The 22,058-nt window shown below is 55.6% G+C and overlaps 4 protein-coding genes and 1 long non-coding RNA gene across 8 annotated transcripts; 4 read left to right on the top strand and 1 right to left on the bottom strand.

The window, feature by feature from the left end:
• The first annotated feature begins 1,023 nt into the window (after positions 1-1,023).
• Smim40 (small integral membrane protein 40) lies at positions 1,024-1,283 on the top strand. The gene has a single exon (XM_042265668.2). The coding sequence runs from the start codon at positions 1,024-1,026 to the stop codon at positions 1,264-1,266; it is 243 nt and encodes an 80-aa protein (XP_042121602.1). The 3' UTR covers positions 1,267-1,283.
• A 2,116-nt stretch (positions 1,284-3,399) lies between these two features.
• On the bottom strand, positions 3,400-5,272 carry LOC121824775 (uncharacterized). The gene is made up of 2 exons (XR_013046708.1): positions 5,136-5,272; positions 3,400-3,593 (listed from the first exon to the last, which is right to left on the bottom strand). It is a non-coding gene; the product is annotated as an uncharacterized LOC121824775 (long non-coding RNA).
• Daxx (death domain associated protein) lies at positions 5,131-9,742 on the top strand. Of its 2 annotated transcripts, XM_076557257.1 has the most exons (8): positions 5,131-5,269; positions 5,763-5,985; positions 6,228-7,059; positions 7,145-7,350; positions 7,588-7,795; positions 7,932-8,397; positions 8,491-8,710; positions 9,530-9,742. In XM_076557257.1, exons 2-8 carry the CDS (start codon positions 5,779-5,781, stop codon positions 9,587-9,589), a joined length of 2,199 nt encoding a protein of 732 aa, XP_076413372.1. In that variant the 5' UTR covers positions 5,131-5,269; positions 5,763-5,778; the 3' UTR covers positions 9,590-9,742. The 2 variants fall into 2 exon arrangements, with proteins under 2 accessions (XP_076413372.1, XP_042122180.1); XM_042266246.2 differs by lacking the exon at positions 5,131-5,269 and having other exon boundaries at positions 5,779-5,985; positions 8,491-8,533.
• A 278-nt stretch (positions 9,743-10,020) lies between these two features.
• On the top strand, positions 10,021-13,381 carry Zbtb22 (zinc finger and BTB domain containing 22). Of its 3 annotated transcripts, none has more exons than XM_006996571.4 (3): positions 10,021-10,171; positions 10,679-10,770; positions 10,894-13,381. In XM_006996571.4, the coding sequence occupies exon 3, from the start codon at positions 10,963-10,965 to the stop codon at positions 12,877-12,879; it is 1,917 nt and encodes a 638-aa protein (XP_006996633.1). In that variant the 5' UTR covers positions 10,021-10,171; positions 10,679-10,770; positions 10,894-10,962; the 3' UTR covers positions 12,880-13,381. The 3 variants fall into 3 exon arrangements, with proteins under 3 accessions (XP_006996633.1, XP_042122183.1, XP_076413379.1); XM_076557264.1 differs by lacking the exon at positions 10,021-10,171 and adding an exon at positions 10,308-10,393; XM_042266249.2 differs by lacking the exon at positions 10,679-10,770 and having other exon boundaries at positions 10,024-10,171.
• A 124-nt stretch (positions 13,382-13,505) lies between these two features.
• Tapbp (TAP binding protein) lies at positions 13,506-21,962 on the top strand. Its single transcript, XM_006996572.4, has 8 exons — positions 13,506-13,756; positions 13,893-14,057; positions 14,255-14,512; positions 17,988-18,386; positions 18,593-18,934; positions 19,010-19,099; positions 19,208-19,272; positions 20,809-21,962. Exons 1-8 carry the CDS (start codon positions 13,720-13,722, stop codon positions 20,818-20,820), a joined length of 1,368 nt encoding a protein of 455 aa, XP_006996634.1. The 5' UTR covers positions 13,506-13,719; the 3' UTR covers positions 20,821-21,962.
• The last annotated feature ends 96 nt before the right edge of the window (positions 21,963-22,058 follow it).

Genomic DNA, 22,058 nt, shown 5'->3' with positions numbered 1-22,058 from the left:
ATAGGGCTCCCCGTGTGTCACCTCACCAGCTGAACTCAGGTGCCCAAGGACAAGCTTCACAAGTATCTGTTTAGCCTCCAACACAAACTTCCCTCCTTTGGTGGCCCAGCAGTCAACACTCACCTTCCGACCAATCACAGCTCTTCTTACAAACATCTTCAGTGTATTCAGTCCAATTAAAATTGCCCCCTTGACACCGCAGGGCCAGAAGTCAAGGGGTTCATTTATTTGTTTGCTTTCAGGATTTTTAAATTTTATTTTCATTCCGTTACTTAGGTGGTTTGTTGCTTTATTTTGTTGTGAGACAAGGTCTCACCTGTGTAAATAGACTCACCTTAGACTCTTAGCAATCCTGCTCCCCCTGCTGAAGCATCCTGCAGGCTGGGGTTTCAGGCATGCACCACTCAGCATCCTTAGGTTTTAGTCTCCAGATCTGAGTGAGGGCCACCCACAGAAACCCAGCAGGAGGAAACCAGCCTGCTTGGATTAGAGACACCCTTCCCTGCTCCTTCACTGCAGAGACCAGGCCCACCCGGCCTGTTGTTACAGTTCCTTGCTCCTTCTCTTCAGGCCCTAGACTGGTGCTTGGATCTAGGGCCAGGATGCCTGACCATTCCAGTTTAAGTGTCTGTAACGGGCCTTCTGTTTCCAAGGCAGAGTTACACATGGTAAAGCTGGACAGGATTTAGTGCTCATACAGTGTGACCTTTCACATCAGGCTAGGCGACTAAATCATTGTCCTGGCCCAGGGAGACAGCTCGGCAGGGAACGGTGCTTTTAATGTCCCTGGAACCCAGGGAAAGGTGGAATGAGAGAACAAGCCCAAACAGTAGCACTTACAAAGAAATAAAAACCTGCCCCCAAACTCAAAAGCCTTTCTCTCCTTTCTAACTGGGTTCTGGAATTAGGGTCACACCCGCAGGTGCAGGGTCATCACAGCCACGCCCTTTAATCCCGGCAGTGCTGAGCTAGGCCTTCCAGGCCGCACTGAGCCAGCCAGCTGTCCCGCCACCGTGGGTGAGGATGGCAGAGGAAGGGGGCAGTGTGGAGGAGGGGGATGTGTTCCTAGCATTTGCCCAGGGTCCCACTCCTCCTCGGGGGCCCGTGCGGCGCGCTTTGGACAAGATCTTCCTCACCTTCTTGGTCCTCTTCCTGACACTGCTCATGCTGGAGGCTGCTTACAAACTGCTGTGGCCCCTGCCATGGGCTACATTTCGGGACTGGCTCCTGAAGACACCCAAGGAGGAAGAGGCGCTGGAACTCTGAGCATCTCCCTGTAGAGATCCTGTCCTTGCTATTGAGGTGAGAAAGGCAACTCCAGAGAGACTGGGGCGGGAGGGTAGCGTAGGCCAGCACTCTAAGGTTAGGTTTGTTCATGCGTACATGTGTGTCTGTTCGTGGGTGTGTGCACATGAGTGCAGGTGGCCACAGAGGCCAGAAGGTGTTGGATCCCCTGGGCTGGAGTTAAAGGAGGCTGTAAGTGGGAGCCAGACTCTGGTCCTCTGCAACACACACACACACACACACACACACACACACACACACACACATACACACACACACAATTTTAACTGCATATACAAATACAATGTATGTTGGTCATACTCATTCCCCAGACATCCCCTCCAACTCCTCCAGGATTCCCCTCTCTATAAATGAAAAAACACTAACTTTTTAGTCAGCGTACAAGTGACGGGTTGTGTCATTGTGAGTTACCATGTATGTCATTGGGTACCTGGCTCCTCCACGGCCACTCAGCCTCCCACTCTGGTTCCCCCAGCGTCTCGTGCTGCTTCATGTCCCTAGATTCCATTTCTGTCTCTTGAGGCACCCTCCAGACTGCTTCTTCCCCTTTCTAATTTCACGTTCTGCACACATGAGCTCACACACACACACACACACACACACACACACACACACACACCCGCCCCTTTGTATACATATGCTATATAAATTTAAATACAGATTTTACATATGAGAGAATATGAGGAATAATTTACCCTTTTGAATGTAGCTTATTTTGCTTAAGAGCGATTTCCATTTCCTTTGTTTTCCCGAAAATGTCATGATTTAAGTTTTCTTCCCAGCTGACTAAGATCCCACTGTACCAATGTACCTCGTTTTCTTGTCTGTTGATGGGCCTGTGGGGGGCTGCTTCCATTCTTTTGGCTACTTAGAGCACTACAGCAATCAACATGGATGTGCAAGCGTCTCTGTGGCGTTCTGATTTAGCCTTCTCCAATGAGTGACATGTAGGGTCTCAGGCAGTGTGTATGTCCAGAAGCGACAATCTTGGCCCACCTCAAAGTGGACTATAGAAGGGCTCTGGCAGTTAGATAAAAGCCAGAATTCCTCAGGAACTTGTGAAACAGGTTCCTGTCTGCAAAAAGGACGGATTTCCCTTGCCTCTGGAGGAAGGGACATATGACTGTCCATTGACATGTGTCTGTGGTGCCTCTCAGCATATCAGAGCCTATGCTAGCCTCCAGGTTCTACAGTCCCTATTCATAAGTACCTGTTATATATTTCAAAGCCCCAATGCTAGCATCCTGGCCCCTCTTCCCTCAACTCCCAGACCTGTTCCAGCTCAGAGCTTCCCTCCCCCTCCTCCTTAGAACCAGCATGGCGCTCACAACTCCAGTCCCAGGGGTCAGTGGCCCTCTTAGGGTCTTCGTGGGCATCAGATACACAAGGGTGTGTATACACACACACACACACACACACACACACACACACACACACACACACGCACGCGCAGGTAAAACACCCCCACACGTAAGTTCTTCTGAGTAGCTGCAGTTATTGCAAGAACAGAAGTGATCAAACAGTGTAAAACTTACACTTATTTTTATTCATTATATAATGCAGTCTGGTCATTGTCACCTCCATTATATAATACAGTCTGGTCATTTTCACCTCCATTATTCACCCCCCCTCTCACTCCCATGCAAGCTTTTTTCTAAGTCAGCACTCTTCTCCATCTTCCAGCTCTTACGTTCTTTCCACTCCATTCTTCCATGTTCCCTCAGCCTTGGACTTGCTGTCACCTTTTATAACTATTAATTTAAAAAATATATTTATTTTATTTTATGTGTATGGACGCTTTGCCTGCCTGTATGTATGTTCATCACGAGCATGCCTATTGGATTCCCTGGAACTGGGTTACAGATGGTTGTGAGTCACTAGGTAGGGCCTGGGAATCGAACCTGCAAGAGCAACAGGTGCTCTTAAAGGCTGGGTCGCCCCTTTCGCCTCCTCAGGCACCTACCTGCACTCACATCGTGCACAGAGACTTACACGGCACACACATACATAAAACAAAATGAATATTTGTGAAGAGATGGATAACCTTCATTTCAGACATCCACGCAGGGAAACCCATTTTGAGAAACCCAAGGATATGGAAATTAAATCCTTTATTATCTTTAGAGTCTCGTTAACCATTGAGGAACTTTTCTGTTCCCCAATTTAAATGCCCTACGTAGAGGACCGGACAGGAAACGAGGTGGGTTTCTTTAAAGCGAGTTTGAGGTTCGGTTCCTCTGAGAGCCACTGGGCTTCTTGGTCCTGCAAATTGGCAAGATGTCCACCACCTGAGGAATGCAGAAGGACGCGGAGGTGCGATCTTAGCGCAAAGGGTATTTATTCACTTACCCTGCTTCCTCATGGGCACATCTGCGGACCTCACTGTCGTCCCCATTCCCCCCCACACCCCCTTTTCTCTGCAGGTCTCCCGGAGGAGGAGACGCCCCGAGGGATTTTCGCTTCCTTTCGTCTCCCAGCGCTCCAAGCGGCAGTTCGCACGGTTTCTCCGCAAGCCCGCGCCAGGTTATCCCGCGCCCCGCCTCATGCCTGGCAAACCCCACCATGAAGCACACGCGGCCTTCTGGTCAGGATGACCCTCGGAGAAACAGAGGGCCACAGTTCCCACCAGCTGGCTCGGTCGTCGCGTCTGTGGTGCAGCTTGGGCCGCGAGCCCCCGACAGACAGCAATAATAACAATGCCTCACTCGTGCAGCATGCTCTGCTCATTTGTATGCATGTGTGTGTGCACCTGACCGCAGGTAGAGGCCGGGGCTGGACAGCCCCGAGGTGCGCGTCGCCTCTGGAAGGGAAGGGCAAGCTCAGGGGCCCGAGAGAGAGCAAAGTACGGAGTGTCAGGCTTACACCAACCCAGGACAGGAAAAGACTTGTTATTTCGTCCCCCGGAGCCCTGCACAGCCCTAGAGAGCCCAGCTCTTAGGTACCATGTGGGGGTTCCTTCCCCTTCTAGGTGCGGGGGGGGGGGGCTGGATCTTCCCAGCCTCGACCGGACGGCGTTGGGGAGGTCTGAGACAGGAAGCGTCTGACTGGACCAGTGGCTTCGGGGAAACACCAGGTGCAAGGAACTCCACGCCTTCCCCGAGGAGGGCAGTGCAGGCCAGGCCGGTGCCGTACGGCAACATGGCGCGCCCCAGCTGCCAGGAGGCTCCCCCCACCTCAGCTCCTCCCCTTTGAGCGTCCGAGCACTGGGAACGGCGTCCTAGGTGGGCGGGGCACGCGACACTTCCGGTTACTGAGAGGGCTGGGTTCCGTACCGCAACATGGCCGCCCTCAGGTGTTGCAGGCGGAAACCCCGCGGCTTCCGGTTCGTAGTGGGCCTACGGTGGGGGTTGCGGGGAGGGGGGAAAGGAAGGCGGAGGGAACCATGCGAGGTTCTGTGATCCGCGGTGAGGGGAGCCTCGAGAGACCGTTTCAGAGGTGGGGGCCGGGCCGTGCGCGGAGCGGGGGTGGCGGGGCGGGAGCGGCGCGGGCGAGGGATCGGCGGGGCCTGGGTGCCGAGTCCGAGGGGCAGCCGTGTGGTACCCTGCTAGCCCCGAAGGGAGTGAGGCGGCCTAGGGATGAGCTGGGGGAGGGGGGACTTGGCGGGAAGCTGAGACAGGAGCCTGGCCCCACCTGGGGCTGCGAGCCCAGGTATCAGCAGTGCCCGGTGCGGGGCTCGCTGTCGGTTACGAGTCAGAGGGAGTGGGGGGCCGGGGCGCGGTGAGAGGGAGGGACTTGGGGGGGCGATCTCCAGCCTCGGGCCCCGGGGAGAGGAGACCCGGGGAAGGTGGGACACAGCGGTGACCGGGAGGGGACGGGGCACTGGGACTCACCTCGGAGCCACAGAGTTGGTGTCAGGGAAAAACTCGGAGAAGCCGGGCGGTGGCGGCGCACGCCTTCACTCCCAGCCCTCGGGAGGCAGAGGCAGGTGGATCTCTGTGAGTTCGAGGCCAGCCTGGGCTACAGAGTGAGTTCCAGGACTGCCAGGACTACACAGAGAGACCCTGCCTTGAAAAACAGAACAAAACAAAAACAAAAGAGAAAAGGATAAAAAGGGGGAAAACTCGGAGTGGGGGCGGTGTCGTGTTTGAGGGCGCGAGAGAGCACCAGCAGGGTTGTTGGTTTTTGTAGACAAGAGTCAGGAAAACTCAAGAGGCCAGTGTCGGACCTTGTACTGGGATTGGGAGTAACAGAAAACTTCACAGCTGACACAGGGAGGGGAAAACGCAACTGAGAGACCGGAAATTGACTGAGGGGTGGAGTCCAGGGTGGGAATTGAAGATGATCGGGAGGTTTGCCCCCAGAACTGCTTGAAAGGCAGGCATTGAAGGCATTTAGGTCAGGACTTAGCTATTCGGAGACCCAGGGCATCTGATGGGGTGGGGCCCTGCAGGAGGGGCTCTTCCGGTGGTCCCCTTCCCCTTCCAGAATTCTGACCTTTCCAACACTTCCTCCCTTAGGGGGGTTTGATCCCCCATGGCCGCCGCTGACAGCATCATTGTGCTGGATGATGACGATGAGGATGAACCAGCTGCTCAGCCAGGGCCCTCCCACCCGCCCTCCGATCCTGTCTCGCCAGGGCCAGAAGCCTCTGGTCCCTCTGAGTCCCACGGGGATGGAAGAAACAGTCACTCAGGTGGCAGGAAGTGCTACAAGTTGGAGAATGAGAGGCTGTTTGAAGAGGTAAGCTTCGGCAAGGCTCTTCTGTTTTTGAGACAGGGTCTCACTATGCGGCCGGGCCTGCCTGGAATTGTCGAGACGAGGCTGGCCTCGAACGCACAGAGTTGAGTTTGCTTCTGCCTCCTGACATGTGGTTTAAAGGTGTGAACCAAGGGAAAGGGGATTGGCTCTCTTGTTCTGGCCTTCCCACTAATACCATGTTTTTATGTCTCCCTTGCCTCCCACCCTTCCCGTGAACTCTCCAGTTCCTTGAACTGTGTAAGATGCAGACGTCGGACCACCCTGAGGTCGTTCCATTCCTCCACAAACTGCAGCAGCGTGCCCAGTCTCTGTTCCTGGCCTCAGCGGAGTTCTGCAACATTCTGTCCCGGGTTCTGTCTCGGGCTCGGAACCGGCCGGCTAAGCTCTATGTCTACATTAATGAGCTCTGCACTGTCCTTAAAGCCCATTCAAATAAGAAGAAGCTGAACTTGGCTCCTGTATCCTCAACGCCCAGTGAACCCTCCGGTGAGAACCCTCCCGCCGACCCCTCCTCTGACCTTACAAATGCTGAAACCACTGCCCCTGAGGCTTCAAGGACCCGTGGTTCCCGGAGGCAGATCCAGCGCTTGGAGCAGCTGCTGGCGCTCTATGTCGCAGAGATCCGGCGGCTGCAGGAGAAGGAACTGGATCTGTCGGAACTGGATGACCCCGACTCCACATACCTGCAGGAGGCCCGCTTGAAGCGGAAGCTGATCCGCCTCTTCGGGCGGCTGTGTGAGCTAAAGGACTGCTGTTCTCTGACCGGCCGGGTCATAGAGCAGCGAATCCCCTACCGCGGCACCCGCTACCCCGAGGTCAACAGGCGCATCGAGCGGCTTATTAACAAGCCAGGGCCCGATACCTTTCCTGACTACGGAGATGTGCTGAGGGCGGTGGAGAGGGCAGCCACCCGGCACAGCCTCGGCCTTCCCCGGCAGCAGCTCCAGCTCATGGCTCAAGATGCCTTCCGGGATGTGGGTGTCAGGCTACAGGAAAGGCGCCACCTTGATCTCATCTACAACTTTGGCTGCCATCTCACAGATGACTACAGGCCAGGTAGGAAGAAGCTCTTGGGGTGCCTCCTCCCGGAGGTCCTCTAGGTTCAGTGGGCCGAGCGCTCTGACCCTGCTTTCTCACACAGGCATTGACCCTGCACTGTCAGATCCCACGCTGGCTCGCCGCCTTCGGGAGAATCGGACCTTGGCCATGAGCCGCCTGGATGAGGTCATCTCCAAATATGCAATGATGCAGGACAAGAGCGAGGAGGGGGAGAGGCAGAAGAGGAGAGCTCGGCTCCTGGGCACCAATCCCTCAGGTTCCCCTAAAGCCTCCTTGGATTCTGGTGAGGTACGGAAGGGTTCGCACCTGTCACAGAGGTCTTGTCTCCCCCCTGCACTGGCCACCAGGGATTCCAGGGGGCCCCGTGGAGCAGTGTGTGGAAGCAGTGAAAGAACCAAGTCCTCAGGGGTGGAGCCCATTTATGGCCTGCTCACCTAGCATTCCTGAGGTCCCAGGTTCGAGTCCTAGTACTACCAAAAACTCTGGGGAAAGGGATTCTTTAAGAGAGACTCCTTTGTCCCCCAGGGTCCTAGTGGAATGGCTTCCCAGGAGTGCCCTACTACCTCCAAAGCTGAGTCTGATGATGATGATGATGATGAAGAAGAAGAAAGTGAGGAGGAGGAGGAGGAAGAAGAGGATGAAGAAGAGGTCACTGAAGATGAGGATGAGGATCTAGAACAGTTGCAGGAAGATCAGGGGGGTGATGAAGAAGAGGAGGAGGAAGAAGGAGGAGGTACATACGTAAGCAGAACAACCCTCTGGTGTCAGTTCTGCTGGGCCTTTCCTCCCTCCCTCCTCTCCTTCCTGGCTCCTTTGCACAGCCCCTCTGCCCCTGCCTCATGCCGTCTCTCCCCTCTTTTCTTTTCCAGATGATGAAGGAGATAAGAGCCCCAAGTCCCCATCACACACCCCCACTAGGAGGAACTCAGAACCTGTAAAAGGGTCTCCGGGGGAGCAGCAAGACAGAGGACTGACGGGGACACCAGCGTCACCGCTGGCAGGACTCCCAGACGCTCCCAGCACAGCTGTGGAGAGCAGTGGAGGACAGCTCCAAGGGCCACTCCTGGGAGACGAGAGCCCTAGGTCCCAGCTCTCTGAGCTAGAGATGGAGGCCGTGCCCGAGGGTACCACCCCATCCCCTGAGGAAAGGGACATTTCCTCTTCCAGGAAACAGTCAGAAGATGCCCTCCCCACCATCTTGGAAAATGGGGCCGATGTGGTTACCTCTACATCCTTCAATGGGCGTGTCTCTTGTCACACTTGGCGAGATTCCAGTCCCCCGTACAAGAGATCGAGGAAGGAAAAGCAGCTGGGGTCTGGACCACTAGAAAACAGGTAACAGCAGGCAGAGGTCCAGGGTCTGCTGGGAGACACTGGGCACTCGGCATCCCCGGGCCCTCCCGTCCATTCACTCCCTTCTGCCCTTAGCTACACAGAGAAGCTGGCGGCTCAACAGGGGAATGGGAAGAAGGTATGGACCCCGCCTACCCGGTCTTCCCCCTTGGCCTCCATGGCTCCTGTTGCTGATTCCTCCACAAGGGTGGACTCTCCCAGCCATGGCCTGGTGACCAGCTCCCTGTGCAGCCCTTGTCCATCCCTGATATCCCAGACTCCCCAAACTCAGTCTCCCCGGCCTTGTATTTATAAGGTAAGTGTTTCCCGGTGGGGTACTGCACCCATCACATCTCTGCTTCCCCACCCGAGGTGTGTGTGTGTGTTTAGGTTTATTTTGCACAGCATTGTGGCTTATGCCTTTAACCCCACCCCTCAGGAGGCAGAGGCAGACAGATTTCTATAACTTCAGGGCCAACTGTCTTGTCTACACAGTGGGTTCCAGGTCAGTCAAGGTTATATAACTAGATCCCTGTCTTAAAAAAACAAACAAACAAACAAAAAACAGAACAAGGGCTGGAGAGATGGCTCAGTGGTTATGGGCACTGGCTGTCCTTCCAGAGGCCATGAGTTCAATTCCCAGCAACCACATGGTGGCTCACTCCATCTGTGATGAGATCTGGTGCCCTCTTTTGGCCTGCATTCAGGCAGAATACTGTATACATGATTGATAAATAATAAAATCTAATAAACTCATTTATTTTATGTGAAAACGTGTTTTGTCTGCATGTATGTCTGTGTACCACATTTGTGCCTGGTGCTCATGGAGGCCAGAAGAGGGCATCTGATCCTCAAGAACTGGAGTTAGCGATGTGGCAGTGAGCGGCCGGCCATGTGAGTCTGGGAACCACACCCAGGTCCTCGGCAAGGCAGCCAGTGCTCTTGGTGGCTGAGTCATCTTTTCAGCCATCGGTCCTACTTCTGGTTGTTTTGAGACAGGGTCTCTCTATGTAGACCAGGCTAGCCCCAAACTCAGAGATCAGCCTGCCTCTGCTTCCCGTGTGCCGCCACGCTGGCTCGACCTTGCTCGTTTTAATCTCTAACTGGCCCCGCTTCTCCTCTGACTTCTCTGCAGATGAGTGTGGCCACACAGTGTGATCCCGAAGAGATCATCGTGCTGTCAGACTCGGACTAGCAGCCTCCCGCTCTCCCTGCTCCAGAATGTTAGGGATGCCCGGGCAAAGGATGGGCCGAGCTCCTCCCCTTTCGGTGTTTGTTTTGACAGAATCAGATGTTTTAAGTTTTACACGGACACATTAATAAACAATGAATTTCTTTTCTTATTGTACTCTTGTCTTCACCTTGTCTTTCTGCCGTGACGGCGGCCACCTGGTTCAGGGTTAGCCCCGAGTCTGCCCGGGCTAGCCTGGCGCCCTCATCACCCCGAGCCTTCCCTGAGGCTCCCGAGCGCCTTCCTGAGCCGCTTTACTTTCTCACTTTGGAGCGGTCGAGGGAGAAGGCCAATCAGGGGCTGACTCAAGGTTATCTGGCCAATCCGGAAGGAGGCGGGGCCTCCGGGGTCCTGTCATTTGCTGGGCAGAGGGCTGTTGGACCCCGTGAGCCCGCTGTGTCCACCGCGCGGGGCGGAGCCTGAGGAGCGGAAGCCGGGGCTGGTCGGCAGTGGGAAAGGCAGGCTTGCGGGATTAAAGGGGAACGAAGGCTGCGGCCCCATCAAGCCCCGGGTCCTCGGCGGCGGCGGGGACCCGGTACCTTTAAGGTGGAGTGACGCCCTGGCCCTTTAAAGGAGAAGTGTCGGTGTCGGTCGAGTTCTGCCCAGCGGCACGGGAGGGGGTGCCGGCCTGCGCCTTTAAGGTCGCAGGTCCGGGAGGCGGAGCGGAGGCGGAGGGCGGAGGGAGTCGGCACAAGATGGCGGCGGGAGGGGCCGGGGCTGCGGCTCTGGTCGCCGAGTGAGGGGGGGGGGCCGGGGGCGCGCGGCCAGGTAAGCGGGGCCGCGGGGCCGGGGGGCGCCCCTCGGGCCGGGCAATGGCCCCGGGGCGCCCTCGGGGCGGGGTGGGGGGGCGGGGTTCGGGGGGGCGGGGGCCGGCGCGAGGCGGGGTCGGGGGCCTGGGGGGCGGAGCCCGGGCTTGGCCGGGGGCGGGCGGGGGGCGGGGCCTGGGAGTTGCGGGGCCGCCCCCTCCGCCCGGACAGAGACCGGGCGCGGGGTGGGCGGACGGACGCCGCTCCCCGGGAGCCCCTGAGCAACTCGGAGCTCTTCCCTCGCCAGCTGCCGTCTGATGCCGCTGCATGGCTGTGCCTGGAGGACTGACTTAGCCCTCCGGAGCCCCGGCTGCTCCGTCTGTCCCATGGGGTTGAAAGGTACACCTCCCCCCGTGGTTAGGGGGAAGGATTAAGGCCGACACGACGTGGTTGTTGTTATGCCGTGGTGGGCTGTGACTTCCCCAGATCACACCGTTCTTCTCTCTCTTTTCTCCCCCCCAGAAACCCCCCCGGCCGCGCTCCTCCGCCCTGTGTTCCTGTGGCTGGGGGGGTCTCCCCTCCCTCCACGACATGGAGCCGTCTCCTCTGTCGCCCGGCGGGGCGGCTCTCCCCCTGCCTCTCTCCCTGGCTCCCCCGCCACTGCCCCTGCCGGCAGCGGCGGTGGTTCACGTGTCCTTCCCTGAAGTGACCAGTGCCCTCCTGGAGTCCCTCAATCAGCAGCGGCTCCAGGGCCAGCTCTGCGATGTCTCCATCCGGGTGCAGGGACGCGAGTTCCGCGCCCACCGGGCTGTCCTGGCTGCCTCCTCCCCCTACTTCCACGACCAGGTCTTACTCAAAGGCATGACCTCCATCTCACTGCCAAGCGTCATGGACCCAGGTGCTTTTGAAACTGTGCTGGCCTCAGCTTACACTGGCCGCCTCAGCATGGCCGCCGCTGACATCGTCAACTTCCTCACGGTGGGCTCCGTCCTCCAGATGTGGCACATTGTGGACAAGTGCACCGAACTCCTTCGGGAGGGCAGGTCCTCAGCCGCCGCCACCACCACCGTCACTACCGCCGCCGCGGCCCCCTCTGTCTCTGCCCCTGGCGCCAGTGTCCCCTCGGGGAGCGGGGCCACTGTAGCCCCCGCCACCGTGGGCTCGGTGCGCTCCCACACTTCCAGCCGGGCCAGTGAGAACCAGTCTCCCAGCAGCAGCAACTACTTCAGCCCCCGGGAGTCCACCGAGTTCTCCTCTTCCTCCCAAGATGCGTTTGTAGCTTCGGCCGTCGGCTGTGGGAACCGCCGAGATGGTGGCCCTGTGTTCCCGGTCCCCGTGGTTGGCAGTGCGGGTGCCACCTCTGGAAAGTTGCTGCTGGAGGCAGATGAGCTGTGTGATGATGGTGGGGACGGGAGAGGGGCGGTGGCCCCTGGGGCTGGGCTCCGCAGGCCGAGCTGCATGCCCGCCGGTGCTGTGCCGCAGAAACACTGGGTCTATGTGAAGCGGGGTAGAAACTGCCCTGCAGCAGCGTCCCTGGTCCACCAAGACCCAGAGCTGGAGGACGAGGAAGAAGAGGAAGATCTGGTGTTGACTTGTGAGGATGATGAGGACGAAGAGCTGGGGGGTGGTGGCCCAGGGGTCCCTGCAGGGGGAGAGCCCGAGGCTACTCTCAGTATCAGTGATGTGCGGACCCTGACCGAGCCTCCAGACAAAGGGGAGGAGCAGGTCAACTTCTGTGAGTCCTCCAATGACTTTGGCCCCTATGAGGGTGGGGGGCCCGGGGCCGGGCTTGACGACCCAGGAGGGCCCACCCCTTCCTCCTATACCCCCGCCCACCCTCCACGACCCCTCCTTCCCTTGGACGTGCCGGGGAACCAGATCTTGGTTTTCCCGTCCTCTTCTTCACAGGCTCCCGGCCAGCCACCGGGGAACACGGTCGAACACGGGGCGGTGACCCTGGGGGGCACCTCCGCGGTGGGGCTAGGCATGCCGAGTGGCTCTGGTGGGGCCCCTGGAGGGACGGGCAGCAGCGACGGGAATAAGATCTTCTTGTGCCACTGTGGGAAGGCTTTCTCGCACAAGAGTATGCGGGACCGGCACGTGAACATGCATCTCAACCTGCGGCCCTTCGACTGCCCGGTGTGCAACAAGAAGTTCAAGATGAAGCACCACCTGACGGAGCACATGAAGACGCACACGGGCCTCAAGCCCTACGAGTGCAGTGTCTGCGCCAAGAAGTTCATGTGGCGGGACAGCTTCATGCGGCACCGGGGACACTGTGAGCGCCGGCACCGGATGGGCGGCGGCGGGGCCGCACCGGGACCCGGACCCGGACCCGGGGCTCCTATTGGGCCAGCCTTGCAACCTAAGAGGGAGTCTTCCGGAGGGGCTGGGGGCAGTGGCGACGAGGCGAATTCGGCCACGCCCCCGTCCCACAGGCGTGTCTGGTCCCCACCCGGCGTGCACAAGGTGGAGATGGATTTCGGTGGGGGCGGAGCAGCGCACTGAAGGGCAGGCCGTTGGGCTTATCCAAGGGCAACGCGGCCCCTGGGGTGTTTCCCGCTGCACTGTCTTCCCTTACCTCTGTGGACTTGTATATATTCTAGAGGGCGTAGGTTGCACCACCGCCAGCCGGTCCCAGTCCTCAGCCCCTTCCTCCCTCGGCATCTCCGAAACTAAGCCTTTTTTCTTCTCCCTTGGGTACACCAGTGCCCCACCTTTTCGGAACGGGCCGCTCAGCGAGGGAATGGGAAGGGGGCATTCTGAGCATCCCGGAGTCACAGGGTCAGCGGTCAGGTTGTGCTAGTTTGTGCCTGTCTGTGTGTGTGTTGTGGGACGAGGCCTTTTGAGTCCTTCTCCCTCCTGAAGGACACGCCCCTTATTTCTGTACTGTCCCACTTCCCAGGGGATCCCCAATTGGGCTTCATCAAAGTGGGCGGAGACAAGGAGTGAGCCGCGTAGTGTAGGTTTTAATTTTTAACGGTGATTAAAATATTTATTGGTCACTTCACTTGGCTTCCCGACAACCCCTCTGTGTGTGCTGGGACCTGGCAGGGTCCGGGAGGTCGGAGGACGCGGGAGTAATGGTCCTAAGGGAGGTGTCGCCGAGAGACGCCGCGGGAGGGCGGAGCCTAGGTCGTCCGTCGCAGGGCTCAAAGTTGGCGCTTCTGGGTGATCCAGGAGCGCGTGCAGGGTGCGGAGGGGCAGACCTGGAGGCAGGGTGCTGCGTGCCTCCCGCGTGCCGCCAACCCTCACTTGATCTGAACGGGAATTTCCGGTCCTTCACGCTGGCCTTCGGAGTAAATGAAAGTGAAAGGGGAAGAGACCTAGAGTAGAGATCGCAGCGCCATGGAGCCTCTGCCCCTGCTTATCGCTGTGGTCTTGGGTGAGCGAACCCCGCTGCTTGTTTAGGAAAGGGCGCACTGGGAAGGAGAGGGAGGTGGTCCCATCTCACGACCGAAGGGGCGGGGCAGGTCGCTGGACATCCCGGCCGCCCGGTCACTGGAGCCCCTCTCCCCCAGGCCTGGCGACCACCGTGTCGGCTGGACCGGCCGCGGTTGAGTGCTGGTTCGTGGAAGATTCAGGTAGCCTGGCCAAGAGACCTGCCGCGTTGCTACTGCGCCAGGGACCCAGGGGTCCGCCGCCCCGGCCAGATCTTGACCCTAAGCTGTACTTCAAGGTGGATGGTGAGTCTTCGGGACTCACTGCATCTATCGCCTCCTCTTTAGCTCACGTCGGGCCCTTGGGCCTCAGTTTCCCCCTTTGTAAATAAGTCTGGGTTCTCTCTAATTCTCTCACTACTTTGTTAGTATGTACATTCCGGTCTGTGTACAGTCTGCACGCTTCCAGCCGGGGCTACAGTTGCACCCTTTCGGTCCCGCAGACCCGGCCGGAATGCTCCTGGCTGCCTTCAGGCGGTACCCCGCGGGCGCCCCCGCACCGCACTGCGAGATGAGCCGCTTCATCCCGTTCCCCGCCTCGGCGAATTGGGCTAGAGGTCTGATCCCGCAGCAGAACTGCCCGCGGGCCCTGGACGGGGATTGGCTGCTGGTCAGCGTGTCCAGCACCGTCTTCAGCCTTTCTGTCCTGCTGCGACCACAGCCAGAGCCTCAGCGGGAGCCCGACTTCACCATGGCAACAGGTAGCCACGGAGAGGTGCGGGAGATGGATGGGTAGTTTTTAAAGGTCGCCCAGTGGCCACTGGCGGAGTAGATCTGAATGAGTCATTTCTCCAATTGGGGTTCAGTATATTTTTTGTTAAGCGAGGCAGTTGGTTAGAATTTGTCTTCACCCTTCTTTGTAGGCCAAGAGTAAAACTGAAATCAACTCTGGTTTTTGGGCGGGGCTTTGTAGACAGGTTGGGGAAGTCACGGTGGTTTCCAGATACCGGAGTTTGAGAAACTTGTAAAGTGACAAGTAGTGAGTCCTAAAACCCGGATTTTTTTCTGCACTCCTCCAAAGTCAGTAAATCGCTAGGCACCCTACTTGGAACAGTTGAGCCTGTTTCAAAACTCAGACTTTGAGTTTCACCTAAGCCTACTCTAGCCTAGTGACAATCAGCCAGGCCAGGAAGCTCTTCCTCAGGCTCGAGGCCATGGCCTGTTGTCCGTTAATAGTGGCCTCTAGTGGGCAGAAGGGACGCGGCAAAGGCGGAGGATTCTTCTGCAAGGCCACTTCTGAATAGTGCAGTGCACTTTGCTGGGCTGGACTCCGGGTCACTCCATGGGCATATGCTGAAATGGGGTAGATCTGACGTGAATGTCTCTGGACACCAGGCAACAGGTAGAGAGACTCCTTGACTTTTCCATTTCTAGTGTTCTCATGCAAATACTCCCACCAAACTCCTGTGTCCTTACCTGCTCCATCACTTGAGAACTTCCACAGGACAAGGGGACAACCTGAAACCCTCAGCCGGGCTGGCACCTCCGTTCTTAGCTCTGCCCTGGGCAGACCTGCTGTGGGTACAGCCGTTCACTCCAGAGAAACAGCCCTCCTCCTGCTGGTTTTCACCAGAGATGATGGTGGCCGCCACAGCCTTTCCTCTGTGTCTATTTTTTCCAGCTGTGAAAAGCAGGAACTATTCTCCCAGCTTTTCCTTTGTGACAGTGAAGCAAGGCACTGAGTTAATTTACTTATTGATGCAATAAATGTTTATTAGTGCCAAGAAAAAGTTAGGACCCAGAGGTCCCCAGATCAAGCTCCAGATAGATGTTATTGGAAGTTCATATAGACCAAAGCCTTGGCAAAATGTGGTGGCATGTCTCTGTAACCCAAGCACCTGGGAAGCTTAGGCAGGTTTATCAGGAGTGCGAAGCTACCCTGGGCTGCAGAGGGAGTCCTGGTCTAGCCTGTGCAACACAGCAAGACTCTTTTTCAAAACTAGTAAGTAACATACTGAAAGCTAATTCCTTCTCCGTGGTAGGGTGGCCCTGTATACTCTAAGTGACAGAGGTGATCAGGTATAGACTAAGTGTGGTTCTCAGACTTGTCAACAGATAATCCTGTGTGACTTTTGCATGGCTGGGGTGTGTGGCTCAGTGGTTGTATTCTTTCTTCCTTCCTTCCTTCCTTCCTTCCTCCGAATCTGGAGCCTCAGCAGAGCAGTATGTGGCCTTAAACTCCAAGTCATCTCGGTAGCCCCTTGTATGTATTGTAACTGAGCTCTGGGCCCTGGGTTGATTCTTGGGGCTGCCCAGACAGGGAGTCTGCTTCCACAGACTCCTGGGGTGGAATCAAATGTGTGTCCTGTCTTCCTCATCAAATCGCTTCCAGGTCACTTCTGCTCGATTAGAAACATGAAAATGGGGGCTGGAGAGATGGCTCCGTGGTTAAGAGCACTGGCTGCTCTTCCAGAGGACCCAGGTTCAATTCCCAGCACCCACTTGACAGCTCACACATGTCTGTAAATCCAGTTCCAGGGGATTTGACACCCTCACACAGACATACATGCAGGCAAAACACAACATAAAAATAAATAAATCTTTAAAAAAACAAAACAAGCCACCAACAGGCTGGGGGCGCCTTAGTGGGAGGGATTTCCTAGCAGCAGGAAGCTCTGCTGTGCAGACTTCTGTGCCCCATGTGTGTACTGAGAGCCTCCTGTGAAGCCGTTTTGAGCCAGGAGTGGAACAGATTTGGTTAGCTAGAGGTGTCAGGTGACGCCTTCGCCACAGCCTCCGTAGGTAGGTACTGTTCTTATCGCGGCCACCTCTTTATTCGTTTTCCTTTGTTTTGAGACTGGGTCTCATATAGTAGCCCAGGCTTGTCTGGAGCTCATGGCAATCCTCCTGCCCGAGTCTCCCGTGTGAGCCACTGTGCCCTGCTTCCATTTCTGGTTTGGAGATAGGAGGGGCTGAGGGTGTGGGTCAGTGGTAGACCCACTGCCTACTGTGTGTGAGTCTGATCATCCGCGTTGGAGGTGCATGTCCGTAATCCTAGCACCTGAGAGGCAGGGACAGGTGGGCCCGGAGTCCCATGACATCATGGGCTACATGAGACCGCTTCAAATAAGATAGCTCAGTGGCCGAGCACTTGCCTGGCATGGATGAGGCCTTAGGTTCAGTCATTAGCACTGCACCTGTTAGCTACTCCCCACTGCCTCCCAACGCGCGCGCGCGCACACACACACGCGCACACACACACACACACACACACACACACACACACACACACACACACTAACCAAACAAATGAACAAAGAAACAAAAAAAGGGAGCTAGAGAGATGGCTCAGAGGTTAGGAGCACTGGCTGCTCTTCCAGAGGTCCTGAATTCAATTCCCAGCAACCACATGGTGGCTCACAACCATCTGTAATGAGATCTGGTGCCCTCTTCTGGCCTGCAGGGATATGTGCAGACAGAACACTGTATACATAATAAATAAATAAATAAATCTTTTTTTTAAAAAAAAAGAAACAAAAAAGGAAAGAAAGAACTTGGGAAGCTAAAGTAAGAGAATCAGTCGAGTTCCAGACTAGCTTAGCCCTACATAGTGAGTTTCAAGATAGCCTGGGCCAGAGTGAGTCTTGTCCCCAAAAATAAACAAACAAATAATAAATAAATAAATAAATAAAATAAAAGAGGTGTGTGTGTGTGTGTGTGTGTGTGTGTGTGTGTGTGTGTGTGTGTGTGTAGAGATGGCCCAGCAGTTAAGAGCACTGACTGCTAGGATTGTGGTCCTAGTGCCTGTCCTGTTTGATGGCTCACAGCCACCTGTAACACTAATTCCAGGGGATCCAGTGCCCTCTTCTGGCCTCCTTGGGTACTGCACACACATGATGCACTTAACATACATGCAGGCACACATATAAAAAAATTAAAAAATAAAAAAAATGTAAATGTGCCCCTAGATCTTGGACATCTCCAGAATTTGAGAGCTGTAGTGGGCAGTGTGTTCAGCACAGATTCCTAGGGTTGAACCCCCGCCCCACATACACACATCACCTTGATTTACCCTTATTCTTCCTGCACATTGTTAGCTACATTGGTTTAGAACTGGAATGAAGGGAGGGCTTGGAGGTCGTATTACAAATGGAGGTGTCTCTGAAGGGTGGGTAAACTGAGGCCCACAGCTCTGCTTTTCTACTCTCCCTCTCTCCCCTTTCTCCCAATGCCCAGTGGTGCTGACCGTCCTCACCCACAGCCCCAACCCTCGGATCCAGCTGGGAAAAGATGCGGTGCTGGACCTGAGCTTTGCCTACATGCCCCCGACTCTGGAAGATGCTCTGTCTCCGGCCGCAGGTCCCCCTCCCTTTGGGCTGGAGTGGCGTCGCCAGCACCGGGGCAAGGGTCACCTGCTGCTGGCTGCGACTCCCGGGCTGGCTGGGGAAACGCCACCAGCCCAAGAAAAGGCTGTGGCATTTGCTGCTTGGGATGACAATGAGCCCTGGGGCCCGTGGACTGGGAATGGGACCTTCTGGCTGCCAGCTGTGAAACCTTTTCAGGAGGGCATCTACCTGGCTACTGTACACCTGCCCTATCTGCAAGGACAGGTCTCCCTGCAGCTGACGGTGCACAGTGAGTGGGTATACCGTGGCAGCGGGAGGGGAGATAGACATGAGCGTGTATGGGTGGTAAATGTAGATGGGGGGGGGTCCTGGGAATCTGACCGCTTTAACATGGGGATTCCCACCATCAGAGCACCCCTCCAGTACAAGGGAAGTAGAAGCCAGACCGGGGGAGGAAGTGGAATCTCTCATTTTCCTTTCTTATTCTTTCTTCAGAGCCCCCCAAAGTGTCTCTGACACCAGCCCCCCTTGTGTGGGCTGCCCCGGGAGAGACACCCCCGGAACTGCTCTGCCTCGTGTCCCACTTCTACCCTGCGGCGGGCCTGAGGGTGGAGTGGGAGCGCAGAGGTGGCCCAGAAGGCGGTTCTGGAAAGGCTGAGGGGGAGACGTGGCTCTCCACTGTCCGCCACCATTCCGATGGCTCTGTCAGCCAGGCTGGGCACCTGCGGCTGCCCCCAGTCACTGCCAAGCAGCATGGAGCACGCTATGCCTGTCGGGTCCACCACCCCAGCCTGCCGGCATCGGGGCGCAGTGCTGAAGTCACCCTGGAGGTGGCAGGTAACCCGGAGAACCTCTGAACCAGGGTGGGACCTCGGGAAACACCGAGCTCACTGGCACTGCTTCCCTTGCCAGGCCTCTCCGGGCCCTCAATCGAGGACAGCATAGGCCTGTTCCTGTCCGCTTTTCTCCTTCTGGGACTCATCAAAGCACTAGGCTGGATGGGTAAGTGTGAGCCCGCTCCAAAGGACATTTCCCGCCTGCTCCGTGAAGTCTCACATACCCCTTCCTTCCCCTGCCACTCACATCCCTCCCCCTCCGCCTTTCCCATAGCTGCCTACCTGACCATTCATAAAGACTCAAAGGCGAAGGTCACAGCTGCCAGCCTGGACTCAAAGGTAACAGCGCCCGGTTCTGGGTCTTTCCCTCCTCATGCCGCGTTTCTGCATGGTGGGACGCTGGCTGCTGGCGTGGCAGGCAGCCACGGGTGTCGATTTCACACAGACCTCGTCTAAATCCTTCTAACTATAGCTCACCTCAGACTTTCCAATCTGGGTTTGTTTACTTGAGTGCAGTTCAGTCTGTTAGAGATGTAAGCCACACACCTAAACTGAGATAATTAGTAGCTACATTAAAAAAAAAAAAAGGCAGGTGTCAGGGCACTTCAGAGGCGGAGGCAGAGTCTTGAGTTCTAGGCTGCTGCATAGAAACTTTGGCTCGTGTGGAGAGGAGTAAAATGAAACAGGCAAAACAATTTAATAATATATTTAAAATTACATTTTTGTTGAGACAGGTCTCATGTAGCCCAAGCTGGCCTCAAACTTGATGCATAGTTGAAGATGATTTTGTTTGTTTGTTTGTTTATTTATTGGTTTTTCAAGACAGGGTTTCTCTGTAGCTTTGGGGCCTGTCCTGGACTAGCTCTGTAGACCAGGCTGGCCTGGAACTCACAGAGATCTGCTTGGCTCTGCCTTCCAAGTGCTGGGATTAAAGGCGCGTGTGCCACCACTGTCCGGCGAGGATAATCTTAAATGCTTCATTCTTCTGCCTCCACCTTCCAAGTGATAGGATTACAGGAGTGTCACCACACTCAGTTAATGAACCTGCGTTTTGTGCTTTTTAGAAATTGCATTTATCTATGTGTGTGGCTATGTCCATACCATGGCACACATGTGGAGGTCAAGGAATAACTTGGGGGAGTTGTTTTCTCCTTCTACCACATGGGTCTTGGGGATCAAATTCAGAAGGGCAAGTACCTTTACCCCTGAGCCACGCCACTAGTCTATCTTTCTTCCTTTTTAAAGAATTTGTTTTGTGTGTATATATGAATGTGAGGGGTGTTGTCACATGTGGTTGGGTGTCAGAGGACAGCTCTTGGGAACAAATTTTCTCCTACAACCTTGTGGGATCCCAGATCAAACTCAACCACCTGCAGCTGACTCTGCCCGCTGAGCTGTCTCACAAGCATAGGTTTTTAAAGTGCAGAAGACAGTCAGAATTTACTACAGAGTAAGTGGGGGACCATCGAAGTGTAAGGGTGGGTGATGGCTAAAGGGACTGTTGTGGAGGAAAACACTATCACAGAGTGTGAAAGAACAATGGCCGGGAAGGCTACTGTGCAACCTACATTAAGTCGTGAACCTTACCTATCCAGAATATGTAAACATGTAAACAGTGTCAGAAATTCCAAAGCTCAGAGCACAGCCCAGGGGTAGAGTGTGCTTAGTCTCAGGTGACCCGAGGGGCCTTTGAGACGATGGCTCCCCTCTCCCAGAAGACTCAGGAGGTAGACCACTTAGTATTTGGCAGGTGGGAAATGCCAGCCCCATCCTGCTCCCACCCCCTGATGAGAATGTTTCTAGACTAACTAACTAACTAACTAGCTAACAAACACTCTAACACTTCAAATTCTCCACTTCTCTCTTCTCTTGCAGAAGTCACAGTAAAGGCACTCAATTCCGTGGAAGGCCACCCTCATCTTTGGCCCAGCTGACTCCAGTAGCTCCTCCCCTAAACAGCGTCCCTTCATGTTATCTTCTACTCCCTCCACTGAGTGGCTGGTGTTGCTTTTTTATTTTATTTTATTATTTTTTGGGTTTTTTTTTTTTTGAGACAGGGTTTCTCTGTGTAACAGCCCTGGCTGCCCTGGAATTCACTTTGTCGACCAGGCTGACCTCAAACTTGCCGAGATTCGCCTGCCTCTGCCTCCCAAGTGCTGGGATTAAAGGCATGCGCCACCACCACCCGGCTATTTTTTATTTTTGTTGTTTTGTTCTTGTTTTTAGACAAGGTCTCTCCATGTAGCCTTGGCTGGCCTGGACTTCACCAAGCCAACCAGGCTGGCCTTGAAGTCCCAGAGATCCACCTGCCTCTGGCTCTGGAGTAAGGAAGGGCATTGGTCACCATGCCTCAAGGATTGTTTTTTATTTTTATTTTTTAAAGATAAATCTAGCATTGTTAGAGTTCTAAGGCAGTGATTCTCAAAAATTTGGGTTCCAATACATCTTAAAAATGAGCAAGAAGCCCAAAGACTTTTTGTTATGTGGGCTACAGCTATTGGAACTTAACTAAAGTTAAAAAAAAAAAAAAAAAAAAAAAAAAAAAAGCCAGGCATAGTGGCGCACAGCACTCCAGAGGCGGAGGCAGGTGAATCTGTGTGAGTCCCATGCCAGCCTGATGTACAATAGGGAGTTCCAGGTCAGCAGGGTGGGGCTCTGTGGAGAGAACGAAACACAAGAATCTACAGTAGTCTCGAGCCCTTTAAGACCACCGGAAATATCAGGTATTCACAAGGGGCTCACAGCATCTTAACACCACGACGCTTCTAGAGCCGAGCGGCCCGTGTGTCTCCCATGGCAGACTAAGGCCTACCTCTCCAGCTCTCCTCTCATACCACAGCGTTTCCTCTGCCTGCTCTACCATCGCCATCTCTGGGTTCCAGGCCTGATGGGCCTCGTTCTGCCACTGACTCTCGAGTGTCCCTCTCGTGCGGCTCACCGGCTGAACCTGAAGAACGTCTGTCCCCTCCTGCCCGCCCGCCCGCCGGGGCACCAGTGTTGTGTGCCAATAAAGTGCTTCGGAGTCCCCATGCGTGTCTCTCGCTCTGCCCTCTTGACAAGCACAGCGAGCCTCTCGGTCACCTCGGGGCCCCTGCCACTACCGGGTCTTCCCGGTGCAGGGAGGC

This window comes from Peromyscus maniculatus, chromosome 21 (assembly GCF_049852395.1).
Source record: "Peromyscus maniculatus bairdii isolate BWxNUB_F1_BW_parent chromosome 21, HU_Pman_BW_mat_3.1, whole genome shotgun sequence".
Classification (NCBI taxonomy): domain Eukaryota; kingdom Metazoa; phylum Chordata; class Mammalia; order Rodentia; family Cricetidae; genus Peromyscus; species Peromyscus maniculatus.
This window is presented reverse-complemented; position numbering and strand designations above follow the sequence as displayed.

What these genes read in the sequence shown, in the direction of transcription:
- Tapbp (XM_006996572.4), top strand. Translation starts at nt 13,720, where the DNA reads ATGGAGCCTCTGCCCCTGCTTATCGCTGTGGTCTTGG. An exon ending in CGACTTCACCATGGCAACAG is followed by an intron (nt 14,513 to 17,987) that starts GTAGCCACGGAG and finishes CCCAATGCCCAG; the next exon opens with TGGTGCTGACCGTCCTCACC. An exon ending in CAAAGCACTAGGCTGGATGG is followed by an intron (nt 19,100 to 19,207) that starts GTAAGTGTGAGC and finishes CCTTTCCCATAG; the next exon opens with CTGCCTACCTGACCATTCAT.
- Daxx (XM_076557257.1), top strand. Translation starts at nt 5,779, where the DNA reads ATGGCCGCCGCTGACAGCATCATTGTGCTGGATGATGACGATGAGGAT. An exon ending in CCTCCTTGGATTCTGGTGAG is followed by an intron (nt 7,351 to 7,587) that starts GTACGGAAGGGT and finishes TTTGTCCCCCAG; the next exon opens with GGTCCTAGTGGAATGGCTTC. An exon ending in CCCGGCCTTGTATTTATAAG is followed by an intron (nt 8,711 to 9,529) that starts GTAAGTGTTTCC and finishes ACTTCTCTGCAG; the next exon opens with ATGAGTGTGGCCACACAGTG.
- Smim40 (XM_042265668.2), top strand. Translation starts at nt 1,024, where the DNA reads ATGGCAGAGGAAGGGGGCAGTGTGGAGGAGGGGGATGTGTTCCTAGCA.
- Zbtb22 (XM_006996571.4), top strand. Translation starts at nt 10,963, where the DNA reads ATGGAGCCGTCTCCTCTGTCGCCCGGCGGGGCGGCTCTCCCCCTGCCT.